Source organism: Urtica dioica, chromosome 11 (assembly GCF_054948205.1).
Source record: "Urtica dioica subsp. dioica isolate 48M chromosome 11, U.dioica_male_clone48M_v1_H2, whole genome shotgun sequence".
Lineage (NCBI taxonomy): Eukaryota > Viridiplantae > Streptophyta > Magnoliopsida > Rosales > Urticaceae > Urtica > Urtica dioica.
This window is the reverse complement of record NC_142766.1, coordinates 22,334,238-22,354,455: the sequence shown is the minus strand read 5'-3', so window position 1 is coordinate 22,354,455 and position 20,218 is coordinate 22,334,238. Positions and strand designations below refer to the sequence as shown.

The following is a 20,218-nucleotide window of genomic DNA, read 5'->3' as shown; positions in this document are numbered from 1 at the left end:
TATAAGATTTAGGCCACTTGAAATGTTAGGATTTCAAAAAGTCACCGTTTCAATTTTTTTTTTTTTTTTAACTAGCCAATTTCGCTTAGTTTTTCAATTATTTCCCTATATTTAATTAAAAAAAAAAAGTAATTTTAGTGGATGTTTGACTTAATAATATGTTATATTAATTCTCATCAATCGATGGATATAAGCTCAACGTTTGTTCTCTGCCTTTTGTTGTGATTATTGTCATTTTTCTGGGATTCAATTTTTAAGCTCCTAATATCTCTGTGTTTTTTTCCTCTGCCATATTCGCTGATTTTTTGTGCTTCTTTCTTCTTCATCTGCATTTCTTACACCCGTGTGTCATTCTCCAACACTCTTTAATTCTTCATCCGAGTAATCCATGTTGTTTGATTTTCCTCTTCGTTATCACTGTTGTTCAAAGTCCAACTCTACTCGATTTTCCATCGGAAATGAATCCCGGTAGTTAAATTTTCCATCACATGTGAGTCTGTTGTTTGAAGGCTATAGTTTAATGTCCGTCAGTTCCATGTTCGATTTATGGTTGATAATTTTTTTTTTTTTTTTTTTTTTTTTGCTGCATTGATTATGAGATTCGAAACTGCAAGACTCTCGAATGGTATAGCATGACGGTTTGTTTGTGACTGGTATTTGGGATATGGTTTATTATTGATAGTTTTGTATTCCCTTCTCGGTCATCTCCGCAAACTACTCCTCTTTCGCTATCCCAAAACGTCTTCGAGAAGCCAAACGAGTGCCTTCACTCGTTGTTGATCCCTCATCCATGACAACTTTGTTTTATTATAACTCTATCAACACAAATTTGTAATTTTTTTTTGTCGTGTTTATAATATTTTATCACAACTTTATATCTATTATTTATTTATTTAATTATGAACCATATGAAGAGAGATGTGCTGTTTATATTTATTCTCCACTATTTATATATTTATGGTTACTACAAGATAGGTATGTATATACATGCATTAACCAATTACACGTCGCGTTGATGGATTTTTTAATTGTGTTGCATAAGCCAATTATACTAATTTAGAGAGACTACAAGATTTGATTAATTTTCGATTATTTAGTTCCTTATATACACCCTTGTAGAAGGATCTTGCCTGTTCCTTATTGACTAAGGCCCTAGTCAAACTTATACTTTCCTCCCTTGAGTGGAAATTAGGGTCAAGAGTCAAGACTATAACAAACAGAAACAGGAGGAAGGAACTGAAAGAAAATGAAAGGCCGGAATACTTTTGGCTAATTTAGTCAATAAGAAAACAGCACTGAGTTTCAAAACCTTCTTGTCATATTGTCTTTACATCTCAAAAAACAAGTCAATAACGATGGCCGACCAAGCATGAGATTTTTGTACTGGACTACAAAAACTCCCAACAATCTTTTCACACCTTTAAATTCAAGTAGATATGTTATAAGGTCAGTCTCAAGGCTTCATCAATAGGCTCGAGTACAGGAATCTGCACATGAAGTCAACCGTTGGATCATACCAGACGATTGCTTGCGCAGGAAGCTATCTACGGCTGAGATTAACAATTGCGTTTTATGTGTAATTTTTCTGTTTAAATAGAGGAGAATGAAGGTAGAGACTAATGTAATTTCATTCTCATTTTCAGTTTTAGAAAAACACTTGGGGAAACACTTTTGAGAGACTAATTGTAAGGGAAACACAATTTGGGGAAAAGTGAGGACGAGTGTGTAATCTGATAAACCTAATAGTGATTTGATCTTCGTTGCTGGATGTAGGCATATTGCCGAACCAGGGTATATCGCGTGTTCTTTATTTTTCCGCATTTGATTTGATTGCGTGTTAGATCTTGGATAGCGTACTGATCAAGTTACGTCTGTGTTCTTGATTCATTACCGAGTTTGTCACTACAATTGGTATCAGAGCCATCACCATCAAATCTGTTTGAACACGATGGGTCTCACGAAGATGGAAATCGAGCGCTTCAATGGCAAAGGAGATTTTGCATTGCGGCGACAGCGAATGAAGGCGATTCTCGTACAGATGAAAATCTCCAAGGCGATCGATTCTGAAGCCGAACACGCTGAATCGGTCACGGATGAAGAAAAGGCAGAGATGAACGAGCTCGCGTACAGCACGATCGTTATGTACCTTGGAGACAAGGTCTTGCGAGAAGTCGCTAAGGAAAAAACCGCCATTGGCGTGTGGACGAAGCTTCAGAGCCTGTACATGAAGAAATCTCTGTCGAGGCGGATCTATCTCAAGGGAATGCTTTTTGGATTCAAGATTCAAGAAGACAAGCAGATTGAAGACTATCTTGACGAATTCAACCGAATCATCATTGATCTCGCCAATATCGGAGTCGATACTCCCGATGAAGACCAAGCGATCTTGATTCTAAACGCTTTGCCTCCCTATTATGCAAATTTCGTCGATGCTATGAAATATGGGCGATCCTCTATCACCACAGAGGATGTTCAGTTGGCATTGAAAGCAAAGGCTCTTCAATCCAGAGGCGAGAAGAAATCTACACCTGAAGGTCTTCTTGCTCGCGCTCAACCAGACAAGAAGTCATCGAAGAAGAAGAAGGGAAAGCAGAAGCCTGATGAACAAGAGAAGCCCTTCACGTACAAGTGTTACAATTGTCACAAAGAAGGCCACATGAAGAAAGATTGTCCGGAGAAGAAAGAAAATGGTGCCTCTACTTCAAAGACTGGAAAAGCCGCCGTTGCTGAGAATGACGGCTACGACAGTGCTGAAGCCCTAATGGTCACCACAGATCGACCAAGTTCCGAGTGGATTCTTGACAGCGGGTGTTCATTTCATATGACGCCCAACAAGGAGTGGCTCGAGAACTACTCAGACTCAGATGACATGGTTCTTCTTGGCAATGATAAACATTGTCCTGTGGTTGGCACTGGTTCCGTGTCTCTCAAGAATCATCAGGGCAAGGTCAAGATCCTTCAAAATGTCAGGTATATTCCCGAACTGAAAAGGAATTTGATTTCTCTTGGAGTTTTGGAACAGTCAGGGTTCAAGTTTGCAAGTGAAAATGGAATCTTGACTGTTTCCAAGAATGGAAGAGCTGTGCTGCAAGGTGTTCGACGAAATGGCCTGTACTTCCTTACTGCAGAAACAATAACTGGTCAAACTGCAATTGTTTCAAGAGATGAGAATTCCAGGTTGTGGCATCTGAGGTTGGGTCATGTCAGTGAAAAGGGTATGACAGAACTGGCTAAGCATGGAGTTCTTGGTGATGAAAAGATCACTGCTTTAGGCTTCTGTGAAGAATGCATCTATGGCAAGGCATGCAGGGCAAAGTTTGGCAAGAGAGTCCATAGATCAGAGGCTATTTTGGACTATGTCCATACTGATCTTTTGGGACCAGCAAAAGTTCCTTCTCATGGTGGCAGCAAATATTATATGAGTATTGTGGATGACTACTCAAGGAGGCTATGGGTCTATCTGCTTAAACAGAAGAATGAGGCTTTGGATTCCTTCAAAACTTGGAAGGCTCTGGTTGAGACTCAGACTGGAAAGAAAGTAAAGAAGCTAAGGTCAGATAATGGTTTAGAATTTTGCTCTGAACTGTTTGATAGCTTCTGCAGAATGAATGGAATTCAGAGGCATCATACAGTTGCCAACACTCCTCAACAAAATGGTCTTGCAGAGAGGTTTAACAGGACTATCATGGAGAGGGTGAGGTGCCTTCTGATACACGCCAGGCTTCCAAAAGCTTTCTGGGCTGAAGCTGTTAAAACTGCAGCTTATCTAATCAACAGGTGTCCTTCTACAGCCATTAAGTTGAAGACTCCTATGCAGATGTGGTCTAACCATGAAACAGACTACAGCAAACTCAAGGTCTTTGGGTGTACTGCCTATATGCACACCAAACAAGGAAATCTTGATCCTAGAGCTTTGAAATGTGTTTTCATAGGCTATCCAGAATGGGTAAAGGGGTACAGATTATGGTGCTTAGAAACTGGTCACAGAAAGTTCATCATCACCAGAGATGTGACTTTCAGAGAAGATGATTTCTGTGATAGAAAATCTCCAGGTGATCTAGACAGTCTTGCAGAGGAAGATGAAGCAAGCACAGAGTCCATAGCTCAGGTGGAGATCTCAACAGAAAATGCCCCTCAACCACACAATGATCAAGCTGGGGAGGCCATTGAAGTTAATCTACATCATCTTGAGGGAGCTGAGGAAGAACATCAAGATGAAGCTGCATATCAACCTCAAGATGTTGAAGCTCAACTTGATGACACTGAAGATCAAGTGAATGATGATGTTGCAGAAAATCAATCTGACTACAATCTTGTGAGAGATAGAGCAAGAAGGACTCACAAGCCAACTCAGAGGTTTGGCTATGACCTCACAGCTTTTGCCTTGTTGGTTGGGTCAGAGTTGCTTGAAGATGAACCAAGAATCTTCAAGCAAGCATGTCTCAGTGAAAAGAGAGATCAGTGGCGATCAGCTATGTTAGAGGAGCTAAAGTCTTTAAAAGAGAATGAAACCTGGATTGTGGTTGATAAACCAGCGAACAAGAAGATTGTTGGCTCGAGATGGATTTTCAAACTCAAGGAGGGGATACCTGGAGTTGAAAAGCCACGCTACAAAGCCAGACTGGTGGCCAAAGGGTTCTCTCAGCAGGAAGGCATTGACTACAATGAAATCTACTCTCCAGTGGTCAAACACAGGTCAATCCGTATCATTCTCTCCATGGTTGCCATGTTTGACTTAGAATTGGAACAAATGGATGTTAAAACTGCTTTCTTGTATGGAGATCTGGATGAGACAATCTATATGCAACAGCCTGAAGGTTTTGAGATTGGTGATAAAACTGAGAAAGTTTGTCTTTTGCATAATTCTCTCTATGGCCTTAAACAGTCTCCAAGACAATGGTACCTCAAGTTTGACACTTTCATGACTCAGAATGGTTTTGTGAGAAGTCAGTATAATTGGTGTGTCTACTTCAAGGATCTCAAAACTGCTGGTTACATATATCTACTCTTATATGTAGATGATATGTTGATTGTGAACAAGGAACAGTCAGAGATTCAGAAGCTGAAGACTCTCCTCAGTAAAAGATTCCAGATGAAGGATCTTGGTCCTGCTAAACTGATTCTGGGAATGGAAATTGAGAGAGACAGAAGTAAATGGAGACTTGGGTTATTTCAGATGAGATATCTAGCCAAAGTGTTGGAAAGGTTTGATATGAGTGAAGCCAAGCCAGTGAACACTCCTATAGCTCATCACTTTAAGCTATCAGTGAGTCAATGCCCTGAAACTGATGAAGATAAAAGATACATGCACACTGTTCCTTATGCCAGCGCAGTAGGAAGCTTGATGTACTCTATGATATGTTCAAGACCTGACATAGGATATGCTATAAGTCTTGTCAGTAGATTTATGAGCAATCTTGGAAAGGCTCACTGGCAAGCAGTGAAATGGGTGCTAAGGTACATTAGAGGGTCGTATGATACTGGCATTATCTATGGCTGCAACAACAGATCCTCAGAATTTCAGGTGGAGGGTTTTGTAGACTCAGACTATGCCAGGAGTCTGGATACCAGAAGATCTCTCACAGGATATCTGTTTACCATTGGGGGTGGTGTGATAAGTTGGAAGAGTAATCTCCAGCCAGTGGTCACTCTATCAACTACTGAAGCTGAGTATATTGTTGTCACAGAGGCAGTGAAGGAAGCAATCTGGCTAAAGGGACTTGTAACTGAGCTTGGCTTCAATCAGAAGCAAGTTACAGTTCACTGTGATAATCAGTCAGCAATTCACTTGTCAAAGCATCAAGTGTTTCATGAGAAGTCAAAGCATATTGACATCAAGATGCACTTTGTGAGGGACATCATCAACTCAGGTGGAGTAAAGATAGAGAAGATCAGCACTGAAGATAATCCATCAGACATGCTCACAAAGTCAGTTCCTGGACATAAGTTTGCTCACTGTCTGGGGCTGATCAACATGAGGAAGAAGATGGAGAAGACTGGTCCTTAGGGATCAGGAGAATAAGATCACGTCACTAGATGAAGGTGTGTTCGACTGAGGTGGAGAATTGTTATAAGGTCATTCTCAAGGCTTCATCAATAGGCTCGAGTACAGGAATCTACAGATGAAGTCAACCGTTGGATCATACCAGACGATTGCTTGCGTAGGAAGCTATATACGGCTGAGATTAACAGTTGCGTTTTATGTGTAATTTTTCTGTTTAAATAGAGGAGAATGAAGGTAGAGACTAATGTAACTTCATTCTCATTTTCAATTTTAGAAAAACACTTGGGGAAACACTTTTGAGAGACTAATTGTAAGGGAAACACAATTTGGGGAAAAGTGAGAACGAGTGTGTAATCTGATAAACCTAATAGTGATTTGATCTTCGTTGCTGGATGTAGGCATATTGCCGAACCAGGGTATATCGCGTGTTCTTTATTTTTCCGCATTTGATTTGATTGCGTGTTAGATCTTGGATAGCGTACTGATCAAGTTACGTCTGTGTTCTTGATTCATTACCGAGTTTGTCACTACAAGATATATTGAACAACGAAAATGGAGATAATATATATACTTACTATTCTGTGTCAAACCGTGGTGTTGTTTCACGCATCCCAGTGCCAACAGGCGTACCTCAACAACACGTGCTCGTTCAATGATGAAAACCTCGCCAACAACATATTGGAGGGGTACCGCTGCCGCGGAAGCGACTTGCTGACATGCGAGTCTCTGGTGGCGTACAGGCCGAGACCACCGTTGTATGCCACAGTCTCGACCATCGCATGCCTCCTTGGCGCCGACTCCTCCGCCACGGCTTCGCTCAACGTTGTGTCCCCAGACGCCAAACTCGATCCCGACCGGCTTGTCCTGGTCCCTCTGTCGTGCGCCTGCCCGGTCAACTACTACCAGCACTTCTCCTCCTACTCCATCAGAGGAAACGACACCAACGACGTCATCTCCATCTCCACTTACGGCGGCCTCAAGACCGGCAAAGCCTTAATCAGCCAGAACCCTAGCTACCGTCCGGAAAACATAGTGATTGGGCTGACCGAGGTGATCGTGCGGATCCGATGCGCTTGCCCGAGCGCCAACCAGACGGCCAACGGAAAGAACTTGGTCTCGACCTTTATTTCGCTGACCAAGGAAGGTAACAGGATCTACGAGATCGTAGATCCTCGTGTCGCCGGAGATATGAACGAGGGCGATCTTCGCACCGTGGCGGACCTGACGGCGAGGTGTCTGAGGCTGAGCGGGAAGAAGAGGCCGACGATGAAGCAAGTGTCTGTAGTATTGGAAGGACTCAGGAATAGCCAAACGATCTTGGAAATGGAGAAGACTCGCTCCTTTTTCGGTGACATAGATGATACGAGTACTACACAAGATTATGCAGAGTCGACCATTATGAGTTGGTCGTTTGAACCAAAGGGTTTAAATACCAGCAACCATTAGCAATCTTTCGACTCTTGTAATTTATCGATGGGTTTTTCTTTTGCATAAAGTATAATCTTTGTCGTTTGGGAGTATAAATGTGGAAGATATATTTTTTTATAATATTTATTTATCAATGTTGATGATGTTTTTATCCTTGCAATTCTCCGATTCTCTTTTTATTTCTTCTTCGATTCTCGATTCTATTCGTATTTCTTTTCCGGTTATCTGAAAATTTCAATCCTAAATACCTTGATCAGTTGGATGTTTCGTCTACCTTGTTATTATTAAAAAAATTGAGTAGATTATTATATGAATATTGTTATCCCTCTAAAGTGATTATATAGTAAGTAGACCGTATCCGAGTTTTTCTTGTCATTGAACCCATTTAACATTTATCTGCTTTCAAACTGTAAGTACATTTTTTTTTTAATTGTTAATGAATGTTATAAAAGTTTATCTGAATTCCACAGTAAGTAGACTAATTTTTTTTCTTCAAATTTTCCCAAATAGGTAACAATTTTTTTTTAATTTCACATGAAGTATACTGAATCCCACATGTATCTGTTAAAATTTTTCTTGAATTTCACAGGATAGTAAATAAATTAAGTGATTTTTTGAATTCAACAAGAAGTAAACTATGGGATAAACCAAGGTTCTAAATATCGCCGATATCTCGCGATATATCGGCGATATATCGGTTTTTTTGAAGTCTCGGTAAAAAAACTAATATAACGGCCAAAATATCGTTTTATTCCCGATATACCGTTTTTGTAAAACAAAATTCCTACAATAGCCAAAACAGAAAAGTTATTCCTGAAATACCTATTTTCATAGCTCTAAACAGGCCCAAAATTTAAACTTGAGTTCTTGGGAAGATGAAAACTCATTATTGCTTATTAAAATTCATAGAACTACATATGAAGTGATTTTTTTAAATGTAAAACAAATTCCTACAACAGCCAAAATAGAAAAGTTATTCCTGAAATACCTATTTTTATAGCTCTAAACAGGCCCAAAATTTAAACTTGAGTTCTTGGAAAGATTAAGACTCATTATTTCTTATTAAAATTCATAGAACTACATATGTTTATATGGAGTGATTTTTTTAATTTTATTAATTTCATAATAAGGTGAACTTTATTGTTAGCTAAATAAATGTTATATATTAATTCATTACGTATATTTATAGATATAAATATACGTATATATCTATATAGATATAAATATATATAGATATGTTATATATATATATATATATCTATTTAAAATATAATTGTTATATGTATCATTAAATTATATATATATTTTATATATTTTTATAGGATTTTTATCGATATATCCGTCGATAATCGATATATCATCGATATATCACCGATATAATCGGTAGTCGATATTAAAATTGTTATAGAATATCCGTCGATATATCCGTCGATACTCGATATATCCGTAAAATCAGAACCTCGGTATGGGTATCGGTATCGATATTTTAAACCTTGGGATAAACATTATTTGATTTACCCTGTTAGTGAACTGCTCTCGGACTGTCAAGTCAATGAATCCAAGTAAATATCATCTCCTCTACGGAGTTCCATTCTCGTCTTGCGTGAGGCCTTCGACCTCATCTCTGCCGCCGAGAAGAGGGACGAGGATCAAAATCCTAGCTTCATCCTCTTCCGTCCACGACACAACCTCAAGGAATCAGAAGTAGAATTTGAAGCAATATTCAAAGAGGAGCTTTAGGGGACGAAGAGGAGTTCCAACGCCGTTGTGGAGGAGTCGATCGCGGAGGTGAAGTCGCCGGGGTAGAGGAGGTTGAGGATGCGGACTCCATTATCGATTGTGGACGGGATTTCGAGGTTGAGTAGGACAAGATCGAGTTTGGATTCGACTCCGGCGAGGGAGAAGGACGTCCAACGATCGGAGATAAGGTGAAGAAGTAGTTGCAAGGGCGGAAGACGTGAGATGAGTCTCCAGAGCCGATGGCAAAGTTCCGGCCACCAAAGAAGGGAGGCACGACAAGGAGCGGTCAACATGAGGCAGAGTGTCAAGAGCATAATAGTATGAACATGTACAAAATGAGCATTTTTGAAAAGATTTTAAACTAAACTTGTTTCGATAATTGACGTTAAAAAAGTGACCGATGAAAGTTTAGTTTGCGAAAAAGATGCTTATTTATAATAAACAAAAAATCAGTTAACCAACCAATTTAAATGTTTGGGATTGTTATGTAGACATCGTTTCGTAAATCTTAAGTAAATAACCACAAACATGACGTGACATTTCTGGTATGCTCATGTAGATGTCATGCATGTATTTTTTTTTCACCTATTTTAACGTATAATTTGTAATGGTGAAAAGATATTGTAATATTGAGTATTTTTTTTAATTTTTAAAAAATAAATATTAAATTGTAATAAATCAAGAACATTGAGTATATTTATGGCCAATAAATCTTAATAATATGAGCTTCATAGTTGATCATAAAATTATATAATTTCAAGCTGTTTCTCGAAAAAGAAATGGAATATGTCTATGCTCCGTTACCAATTCAGCGAATTAGACGTCCAACGAATCCAAGCTATTCCCTTAAGCCTAAGGGATAATAATGACCAATTAACTTGGCATTACACGACCGATGGAAACTATCAAATTAAATCAGGTTATAAACTAGACAGTCATAAACCTCTAGAGGCATCCGCATCGGACTCTGCTTCAACTCAACTATGGTGGAAAAGTTTATGGCATACTCAAGGTACATCAATTTTAAACATCTACGTTTATACATAGATCTTCAGTTGTTTCTACTCTTTAGTACTTGATGAAATCATATTATTTATTGTATTTATTTTTTGCTCTAAAATTATCATCTTTACTTGTTCTCATGCCAATTGGGAATTAGATCAAGAAGATTATTTCATCTATATTCGCAACTATCTTTTTAACTCAATTATGTCTTTCTGTAACAGTTCCCAATAAAGGTGAAATCTTTTATTTGGTGAGCATATTACGACGCTATACCCACTGCCACTGGACTCTACAGACGCAAAATTATTCAATCACCGAAATGCACTATTTGCTCTGGACCTTGGGAAACAGTAGGCCACATCTTTATTCATTGCAAATTCGCAAAAGAAATTTGGAGAACCTCTACCATTAAGCTAAGTTTCAAATCGTTCTATAATCTTACATTTGCTGACGTCATACATTCGGTCCAAAATTCTCTTAATCAAGAAAGCTTCTCTTTGTTCCTCTGTATCTCATGGTCTATATGGAATGCTAGGAATAAAAAGGCTCTACGAAAAAATTAAGGACCCTTACCAGATTACCTCGTGGACGTCAAACTTTCTTCTTCAATTTCAGTCTGTCCAACCTAGATGGTCATCCACATATAGCTTGCCGAGTGATCCTGAACCCAGACAGGACCGCTCCCAAACAAGATGGATATCCCCAAGTTGCGACCACTACAAGCTCAACGTCGACGCTTCAATTCCTAAATCCTCAAACTTCTTTGGAGTTGGAGCAGTGATTCGCAACTCTTCTAGACTGGTTATGGCTGCATTGGTCCAAAATCTCCTAGGCAAATTTACGGTCAAAGAAGCTGAAGCTCTCGCTCTCCGCTATGGCTTATCTTGGGCTCTGGAAGTGTTTCTGCCTATCCACTTTGTGGAGTCAGATGCTAAGTTGGTGGCAAGAGCTCTTGAGAAGAAAACTATCTTCAAGAATGAGTTCGGTTCCATTTTGTCGGATGTATCTAATTTATTGTCTAACTTTTCAGGAGTAAATTGTCTCACATCTATAGGGAAGCCAATATGGCAATCCATGGTTTAGCAACTTACGCTCTTTCCATAAATGATAAACTTATTTGGTTGGAGGACTACCCTCTTTTGATAGAATCTGTAATTAATCAATAATGCTGTCATTAATAATAGATTTCTATTTAAAAAAAAAAAACGTCACAATACAAATTAATAAACAAAAAAAAAAGAAAAATTATTCGGGTCAGCCCGGTTTCTTGATTGTAATTTTCGGTAACATCATCAGCACCGTCTTAACGACTAATCTTCTCCTTTCCTCTGTCTGCCTGTGACTGAAGCCAAACACCTTTCTCAGTTCAGATCTGATTTCAACACAATTTAATTACACATATACAACCGGCTCGCTTCTCAATTCTTTCTTCAGCTCTTCTCTTCCTCGGATCAACCGTCGCATTTCCCAATTGAAATCCACTCCGAGTCGACACAGTGAATCGCCATGATCGGTTGATGGAAGATAATAATGGTAGTGACGATGGAATCTCAACTTTCCCTATCAGGAAGGTCTCCGAGCAGATCCAATTCCGACGCCAATGCGGGAACAACGGCCACGAGCCAGAGCCTCTCGTCGATCCTCAACAACCCTAACGCCTCCGACTCGGCGTCATGGATGGCCTGGTGGCCAGCCTCGGCGTCGCTCACCGGCGCTTCCTCAATCGCCGCGTCTCCGCCGGAGTTCCTCCCACTCGTATCCTCAAAAGCCGCCTCCGAAGTCTCCCGATCCGACCTCCAGGCCTACGTGGCGTCGATCGCGGATCCGTACAGCCGGTTCGAGGACGTCCGTCGGCACGCGAGCTCGGAGGAGAGCGGCCTAGACCTGGACGGAACCGCCGGCGCCGGCGGAGGCCAGGGTGAGGCACTGGTGGCGTGCCTGAGGGAAGTTCCGTCGCTGTACTTCAAGGAGGATTTCGCGCTGGAAGACGGCGCCACATTCCGGTCGGCGTGCCCGTTCTCGAACGTGTTGGAGAATGTGGCGCTCCAGGAGAAGCTGACGCAGTACCTTGACGTTGTGGAGCTTCACCTGGTGAAGGAGATCTCTCTCCGGTCAGTCTCGTTCTTCGAGGCGCAGGGGCAGCTTCAGGACCTTGATTCGAAGATCGTTGAGGGCTGTGGTCGAATCCGCTGCCTCCGTGAGGCTGTCAAACTGATCGACACCGATTTGGTGGAGTCGGCCACTCAGATTCACGACCTCAATGGGACGAGGACCAATCTGCTCGCCATCCAGCAGAAGCTCCGCCTCATACTCTATGTCAACCAGGCACTTTCTGCTCTTAAATTGGTAATCTCTACTAGCCACCTCTTCCTGAGTTTGAAATTGCGTTGTATTGGGAATAGTACAATCAACGTTAGTGTTCCTAGGATGGTTAGAGTTTTCTTCTTCTTAGGACTGAGAATAGTTGACGAAGGTTCTTATTAAACTGTGTTTTGTAGTTGGAATATATTTGTGTTTTCTCTTAGAACTTCAAACTGTTATAAAAGCTGTGACATGCATGTCCAACACTGGAAGATATTAGTGTTAGACGCCCTTTGCCTGCTATGATAAATCGGATTAACTATTTGCTGGGTGTTGCTGTGGTTCAGTCCATAGAAGTATGCACTTTTGGTGGTCAAGTTAACTGTATCTTAGTGTGTTCCCATCTGTTAACATGACAACTTCTTTTATGAGAGAATGTGGTTCTTTGCTCCTGAGTCAGAAGTGTGATGTAATCAAATTTCCATTCTAATACCATTGCAATAAGCGTTTTTGGTCAAACGTGGATGTCCTGATGTTTAAAATACTTTTGCTTGAAGACCTTTGAGTTTCTTACTATTTTTCTTCCACCTAGTCTATATCTGCTCTCAAGTTTTCAATTATGACCTGGTAAAGGTTCTTGAATATTTCATTTAATAACAAAATGATATGAATTATACTTTTTTTTTTCTGTTATACAGCTTGTTGCCTCTGCAGATTGTGCTGGAGCTTTGGACATCACTGATGACTTGCAGCAATTACTGGTAATAAGATACTCAATGCAGACACTGAGTTCTCTTTAACAAGTATTATTTTATTTGAAGTGACGTTAAGAAATTCAATTTTCAATATTAGTTACTTAAATGTCCATCTCTAACTAAATTGGAGAAGCTTACTGGACACTGAATCTGCAACCTTGCGACGACTGTAAATCAGAGTATTACCAGTAAAATGTTAATAAAGAACAAATTGCAGCATAATATAGGTGTTTCGGTTGATTTTCATTGAAACCTACCTAAATCCTAAGCAAGACACTTGTCAATATGCATTTTCAGTTTGTTTCTATAATTTTTTTGTTATGGATTTGCTAGTTCTTTTCTGACTGTCTCATACGAGCTGGAGACAGAAAATTAGTGTATTTATTTTTCCTGCTCTTTAACAGGAAGGGGATGAACTGACTGGTCTACATTGTTTCCGTCATCTCCGGGATCAATTAGGAACTTCGATAGAATCTATAAACAGGTATGGTGCTGCTATGGATTGTCATTGTTCCATTTGGTGAAACGCATACTTCATATTGTATATTGTAAAGGTTTCTTCTTGTTATGGGGAAACATAAGATTTCTCTATTTTTAAAAGGTAGAACTATGTTTCCTTGGGAGGGTGAGCACTATAGATTTATAGTACAAAAACAGGAACTTGCTTGGCGATATCTCTGACCAGTTTTTAATTACAAGGCATGTAGTGACTGGCTAAATTTTCTTGTTTAGCATTCTTTCAGCCGAATTTTTGCGTGCTTCAATACATGATGCTGGACAAACCGATATTGGAATTTTGTCCAAGGCAAAGGCAAGGGCATCAACTAATGCAAACGGAAAAGATGATGGAGTAAGCTTTCATTTTTTTTTTTCATTATGTTTTTGTTTCTTTATGGCTACATCAAAAATAAAGTTTTCTCAATTCGCGTTGGTTTTTATGTGTCTCAACAAGTGCAATTCTCTCCCATGGCCCGCTCAAGTTTGCAGTCATAACACCTCAATATTTTTTGGACCCCTAAAATTCAAGTGGATACTTTACCAATGGGAATTACGTCTGTTGAGAGCCTTCAACTAAACAAATCTTTAGGTTTCTGCCAAAGATATTATGTAGAATTGACCTTTTTAATAGAAAATTTTGGAATCTCGTTATCAGAAAATGGTGGAAGGTTTATCTTATGCTTTTCACCTACTTGGTACTACTATGATAGAGAAGAGCATGTATCCCATTTGAACTGATAACTGTTATTCCTCTTGTTTGCAGGTGAAATTGGATGATGGAGAAACGTCTAATTTTCGAGATCGTCTTCTTCCTGTCATCATTGGATTGCTTAGAACCGTGAGTATGCTTGTTGTGCATGGACTTCTTTTTTTTGCATGAACATTTTTTTTGGCATGAACCTTGCTAAAATTTAAAAACTTTTACTAAGATTAGAGAGAACGGTGTTTAGAGCTTGAGATATATAGTTTGTATTGCATGCCTTATCTAATCAAGAAGAGCAGTCTATAAATAAAGTACACAACCCTAGATATATCCTTGATAGATGCCTAACGTGGACTGTTTAATTCCAGGCTAAGCTGCCTGCTGTTTTGAGGTTATACAGGGACACACTTACCGCTGATATGAAAACAGCTATTAAAAATTCTGTTGCAGAGCTGCTACCAGTTCTTGTTTCTCGATCATTGGAGTCTGAACTTGCTCCTGGAGAGCGAACCGTAGATCCTGATGGTGAGACATTCATACTTAGGGTGATCTATATATAAGCCTCATGTATAGTACATTTAATTGAGTAGTGGTCTTGACACTCTGATCATCTAATAAGACTCTCTTCTGTATAACTGGACTCAGTTTTTTTCGTGCTATCTTTTATACATGTATACATAAACTAATCTTAACATCCTGGTTACAGGTGCAAGTGCATCACTTGCAAGCAAGTTGAGGAGCTTATCATCCGACGGCTTTGTTCAACTCTTAGGTGTTATTTTTATGATTGTTCGGGTAATGCATACTTGACCATCCTTGAAATACTTGACCATCAATATTGAATACTATGACGTAAATTGATTTGGGGGGATGATCTTTGCTTCTGTTTCTTCCAGTATTGATCCACTATTCTCTATTTCTTAAACAACTATTTGAGTGTGATATCATATGATTTCTTTTAGTGAATGCAGGCACATTTATTACGGGCTGGTGAAGTTAAAAAGGCTATAGAGTGGATAATGAGCAACCTGGATGGCCACTACGCTGCAGATTCAGTTGCTGCGGCAATTGCTGTCGGTGCTGCTGCTGCAGAAACAGCTGATGTTCAAGATAATTCGGTCGTTTCCTTTCCTCAGAAAATTATTCCCAGAGTTCCGTCATTTCAGGGAAAAGGAAATGATGCTGCAAGTCCATCGAATATTTCTAAAAATTTCAGGTATATTTTTCTCTATTCTCATAATATTTTTGTTTTTATAATGCTGTAGTTTTACTGCACAGTCGAGTGTTCATATTCAGTGTAAGAATGGCTGTCGTAGGCCATAACTAAAGCCCGTTTTGGTGGAATCTAGGCCCTCTTATTGTTCTTTGAAGCTTCTTTTTGCCCCGCGATATTTTTTCAATCCACACTCAACTCACCCTTATTCTGCCAACAGCTCAGTCTATTGTGGGGTCTTCTCATTCAACTGTTTGTTTGAATAATTTAACAGCCTTACATGCCTTTCTCAATAATTTATTTTACAGAATTATAAGGAAATTATTTAATTTGATTACCTCCGAACTAGAAGCATTATGAAAAATCTGAATTTTCTGAAACAACTCTGATTTTACACAGAGCTGATGTCTTGCGGGAAAACACAGAAGCTATTTTTGCCGCATGTGATGCTGCTCATGGACGATGGGCCAAGTTACTTGGGGTCCGTGCTCTTCTTCATCCTAAGTTGAGATTGCAGGAATTTTTAAGTATACATAACATCACACAAGACTTCATAACTGCCACAGAAAAGGTACTGGTTTGAAATGTATTTGGGAGCTTTTAATAATTTGATATACTAGTTATCTAATTGGGCTACTTATTCTGAAAATGACAGATAGGTGGAAGACTGGGGTATAGCATCCGGGGAACGCTGCAGTCACAGGCCAAAGCCTTTGTTGATTTCCAGCATGAATCTCGGGTTAGTTTTAAGAGTCACTTACTCCCATGAGTTTATTTTGGATCAGGCATGCTACAAATGGACTTATTATTCTTCTTCCTTTTCTGTTTTCTAATTCCAGATGACAAAAATCAGAGCAGTGCTTGACCAAGAGACATGGGTGGAAGTTGATGTCCCCGATGAATTTCAGGCCATTGTCAAATCCCTATTTCTTTCTGAAGCATCTATATCTGAGACTGTAGACGATGCTCGAGGTAGTCCAAAAGCAAGCTACAATACTATATATTTTTTTTTCTATAAAAATAACTAATTTCAAGCATACAAAATTTAATGACATCCTGCAGATGCTAATGACGAGGTGAAATCAGCACCACTGGTCGAAGGGAAAACGGTTGATGCTGCAAATTCTGTGGCTCAGAATAGTCACAGCAACACCAAAGAGCGTGGAAAATCTACATCTCAAACCCTTTTGTATAACAATGTTGGGTATCGCATGGTGAACGGGTTAGTTCTTTCATTAAGTAATTTTTCAACCCTTTCGCTATGTTCAGTCTTGGTAGGCTACCCCTTATTATGTCTTTGCTACTGTGAAGGTGTCGAATCAATTGCAGTCACTCATCTTCTATATGATTTGCATGTCTAATTGTCTTTTTATTACAGTGTAGACATTGGTACTGACTTGCGTTTGTTTTTTGTTCTTTTAATTTGGCCTTTCCCAGTGGCTTAATACTGCTGAAGATGTTATCCGAGTACGTTGATATGAATAATTCTTTGCCAGCATTGTCCTCAGAGATTGTTCATCGCGTAGTAGAGATGTTAAAATTCTTCAATACAAGAACGTGTCAGCTTGTTCTTGGTGCTGGTGCCATGCAGGTAAGATTTTTTGGCCATTTATTAGCTAGAATGTCAATTGCAGCGTCTTAGAGGTTTCAAACTTTCGAACACTATCATGAATCAGAATAGTTCTTGCATCCGTCTACACAGCGGATTCGTTGTTTCTTCAACCCCATTGAAACATTTATCTCACTGAACCCTAATTTTTTTTCTTCTTCTCCAAATGGCAGAATCATGAAACATTGTCACCCACTTACTATTATTTGTATTATTTATTCACTCACTTAGAACTTCCACATGGCAGAATCATGAACATTGTCATCTTTTTTTCCCCATTAAGTCACGTTTTCTTAGCACTTGCATCTTCTAAACTGATTTTTTTTTGTGGTGTCGCAGGTGTCCGGCTTAAAGTCTATAACTTCAAAACACTTAGCCCTGGCAAGTCAAGTCATTAGTTTCATATATGCCATCATTCCCGGTAGGTTTTCAGTCAAGTGTAATGTGGTTTTTATCTATAAACTCTGAGCGGCTCAAAATACTTCCACCTGGTCTTGTTCTCCTCTCATACCCTAAGTTGCCTGAAGTTGGCACTCTGATTACTCATGAAACACACTATTGAGTCCGTACTAAGCAAAAGCAGCATATTTCTCTGGATTAAATTCTGAAATACCATTCTTTGGTTCCGCTGTTTTTTCCTTGAAAATGTTTTGCTAGAGTAGTTTTGGCGTGAATAATGATTTTGTTCGTTTATTTTGATTTATGAAGAAATCAGGCGAATTCTTTTTGTAAAAGTACCTGAGACTCGAAAGGTGATGCTGCTATCAGAAATTGATCGAGTTGCTCAGGTATGTCACCATTCGTCTGCTATCCTGGTCCGTCTTGTTATTTGGACCTTCAAAACTGCAGTAATATGTTTCCCTTTATTAAAATTGGCAAGAATTGAGTTGCTAGCAGATGATGATTCCCCTTGTATTGTGGGTGGCCTTGTATATCTGTTACAAGTGTCATATATTCCATCTTCTCAAGTATTGCACATTGTCTTCATTGTTTCCACTCTCATTGTTTTCGTATTCGTTTTTACGTGCTCTGACAAGAGAGGATAGCTCATTGATGAGCACCTCCACCTCCCAAATGAGGATATGTTTCAGTCATGCCGGAGATTCTTATTAAAAAGAAATCGCGTGCTTTATGCTTTTAGTTCATTTGTAGTGATATGTATTATGTTTGCTGTAATCAGGATTATAGGGTTCACCGGGATGAAATACATTCAAAACTGGTTCAGATTATGAGAGAAAGGTTACTGGTACATTTGCGTACCTTACCACAGATTGTGGAGGGCTGGAATAGACCTGAAGATACTGACCCGCAGCCTAGTCAGTTTGCCCGTTCCCTGACCAAGGTTAATTTTCTTCTTATGCACCTAGTTTTTCCCTTAATAACATAAAGCTACCTTAATCCGATTTGAATTGTTTTGCTCACATCCTTCATGGTTCAATTTGCTTGTAGGAAGTTGGATTCTTGCAACGTGTTTTATCTCGAACTTTGAATGATGTAGATGTTCAAGCTATTTTCAGGTGTGGACGAATTTAGTTCTTATATTTGCTTGATTACATTATGTGACGTTTATCATTTTCATTGAATTGCCTAATAAACTTAATCTCTGTATAAATGTTATCTGTAGTGCAGTAATTGTAATAATTTGTTAATCAAACTTGATATTGATTATAGTGCTTGCAGCAGAAACTGCTGGCTTTTGTTCTCGTTTATTCAAAATTGTATGCTGAGAGTAATATAAAGCCGAGGAAATCGGTAGTGTCTACATGTATAAATAAACCAAAAAAGGGATGCGGTTCCCATTTGCAACCTCATTTGTACCGTTTCCTCACTTATATGGTTCTCTCTTTCAGGCAAGTGGTTGTAATTTTCCACTCGCAGATTTCGGAAGCATTCTCTCGCATGGAGATAAATACTCCAGAAGCAAAGGACAGGTACTATATATACGTGTGTGTGTGTGTTTTGTAGTCATATACCCATGTAGAATCTTCTTACACTTCAATTGATATGCTTTATTATATTTGCTCTATATCCAGGCTACAACGGGATATCACACACATCCTTGCATGCATTCGATCATTGCCCACCGACAACTTAAACGAATCTGGTACTCCAAACTGGGGTCAACTAGATGAGCTTTTAGCAGAGAGATTCGGGGGTGAAACTGGTTAAAAATGTGAAGGACATTAATTATTCGTTTCAAGAGTCCTAATCTGATACAAGAGCAGATTCCGGGGGAATCCTCAATCAGAGTCCTTGGCTTTGCATCTGCCTCCTGTGCTGTTGAGTTCAGGTAATAAAGCTCGGGAACATTCATTTTTTGAGTGTAAAATATAGGGTTACCACTTCGAGTTTCGGTCTTGAAGTCCACAGTTTGTAAGGAAATCTTGTAGAGAGGAAAGATATAAAAAATTGACACCTATAGATCAAATGAGAGATTTTGCTTGGCCTGTGGTTGAAAGCGATTTTTATTTTAATTTATTTTTTCCTTTCGTTATCAACATGTGAGAGTTCTTTTCTTTTTGGCGTTTGTAATGATCAATTCTTTTGCCCAGGTTTTGCACTTGCTCGTTGACATGTATAAAGTTTTACATTTATAAAGGCTAAAGGTTTTGTTTTTTTGTTTTTTTGTTTTAATTGAAAACTGGCATATCTAGTTGGCCCGGACTTGGTAAAACAAATTGATTTTGGTTTGGTCAATAGTTTCCAATTATCAGTAAAATACCGCTGTTATAATTCATATTCGCACGACGCGTGAAAGGCCAGTTGTCTAGACTGGCTTTAATACTTAAGCTCCTATCTGGTATAAATATGCATGTGCTTTTACCAGTGTTATAAGCTTAAACAACTACAACGCGAATGGAAATTATGCCAGAGTTAAACACTTTTGTGTAACATGTCAAGCCATTGACGGAGTGACATATATGATGGCTGGTTCCACATTTTCAGGCGTAAGGCGAACTTA

General features: G+C 39.1%; 1 protein-coding gene across 1 annotated transcript; it reads left to right on the top strand.

Moving 5' to 3' along the window:
* Positions 1–11,434: 11,434 nt before the first annotated feature.
* VPS54 lies at positions 11,435–19,880 on the top strand. Its single transcript, XM_089630649.1, has 19 exons — positions 11,435–12,523; positions 13,177–13,239; positions 13,638–13,717; positions 13,966–14,083; positions 14,495–14,569; positions 14,803–14,959; positions 15,141–15,229; positions 15,406–15,650; positions 16,047–16,218; positions 16,303–16,386; positions 16,487–16,619; positions 16,710–16,869; positions 17,085–17,238; positions 17,596–17,677; positions 17,965–18,044; positions 18,437–18,598; positions 18,706–18,773; positions 19,107–19,187; positions 19,290–19,880. Exons 1-19 carry the CDS (start codon positions 11,708–11,710, stop codon positions 19,423–19,425), a joined length of 2,955 nt encoding a protein of 984 aa, XP_089486775.1. The 5' UTR covers positions 11,435–11,707; the 3' UTR covers positions 19,426–19,880.
* The last annotated feature ends 338 nt before the right edge of the window (positions 19,881–20,218 follow it).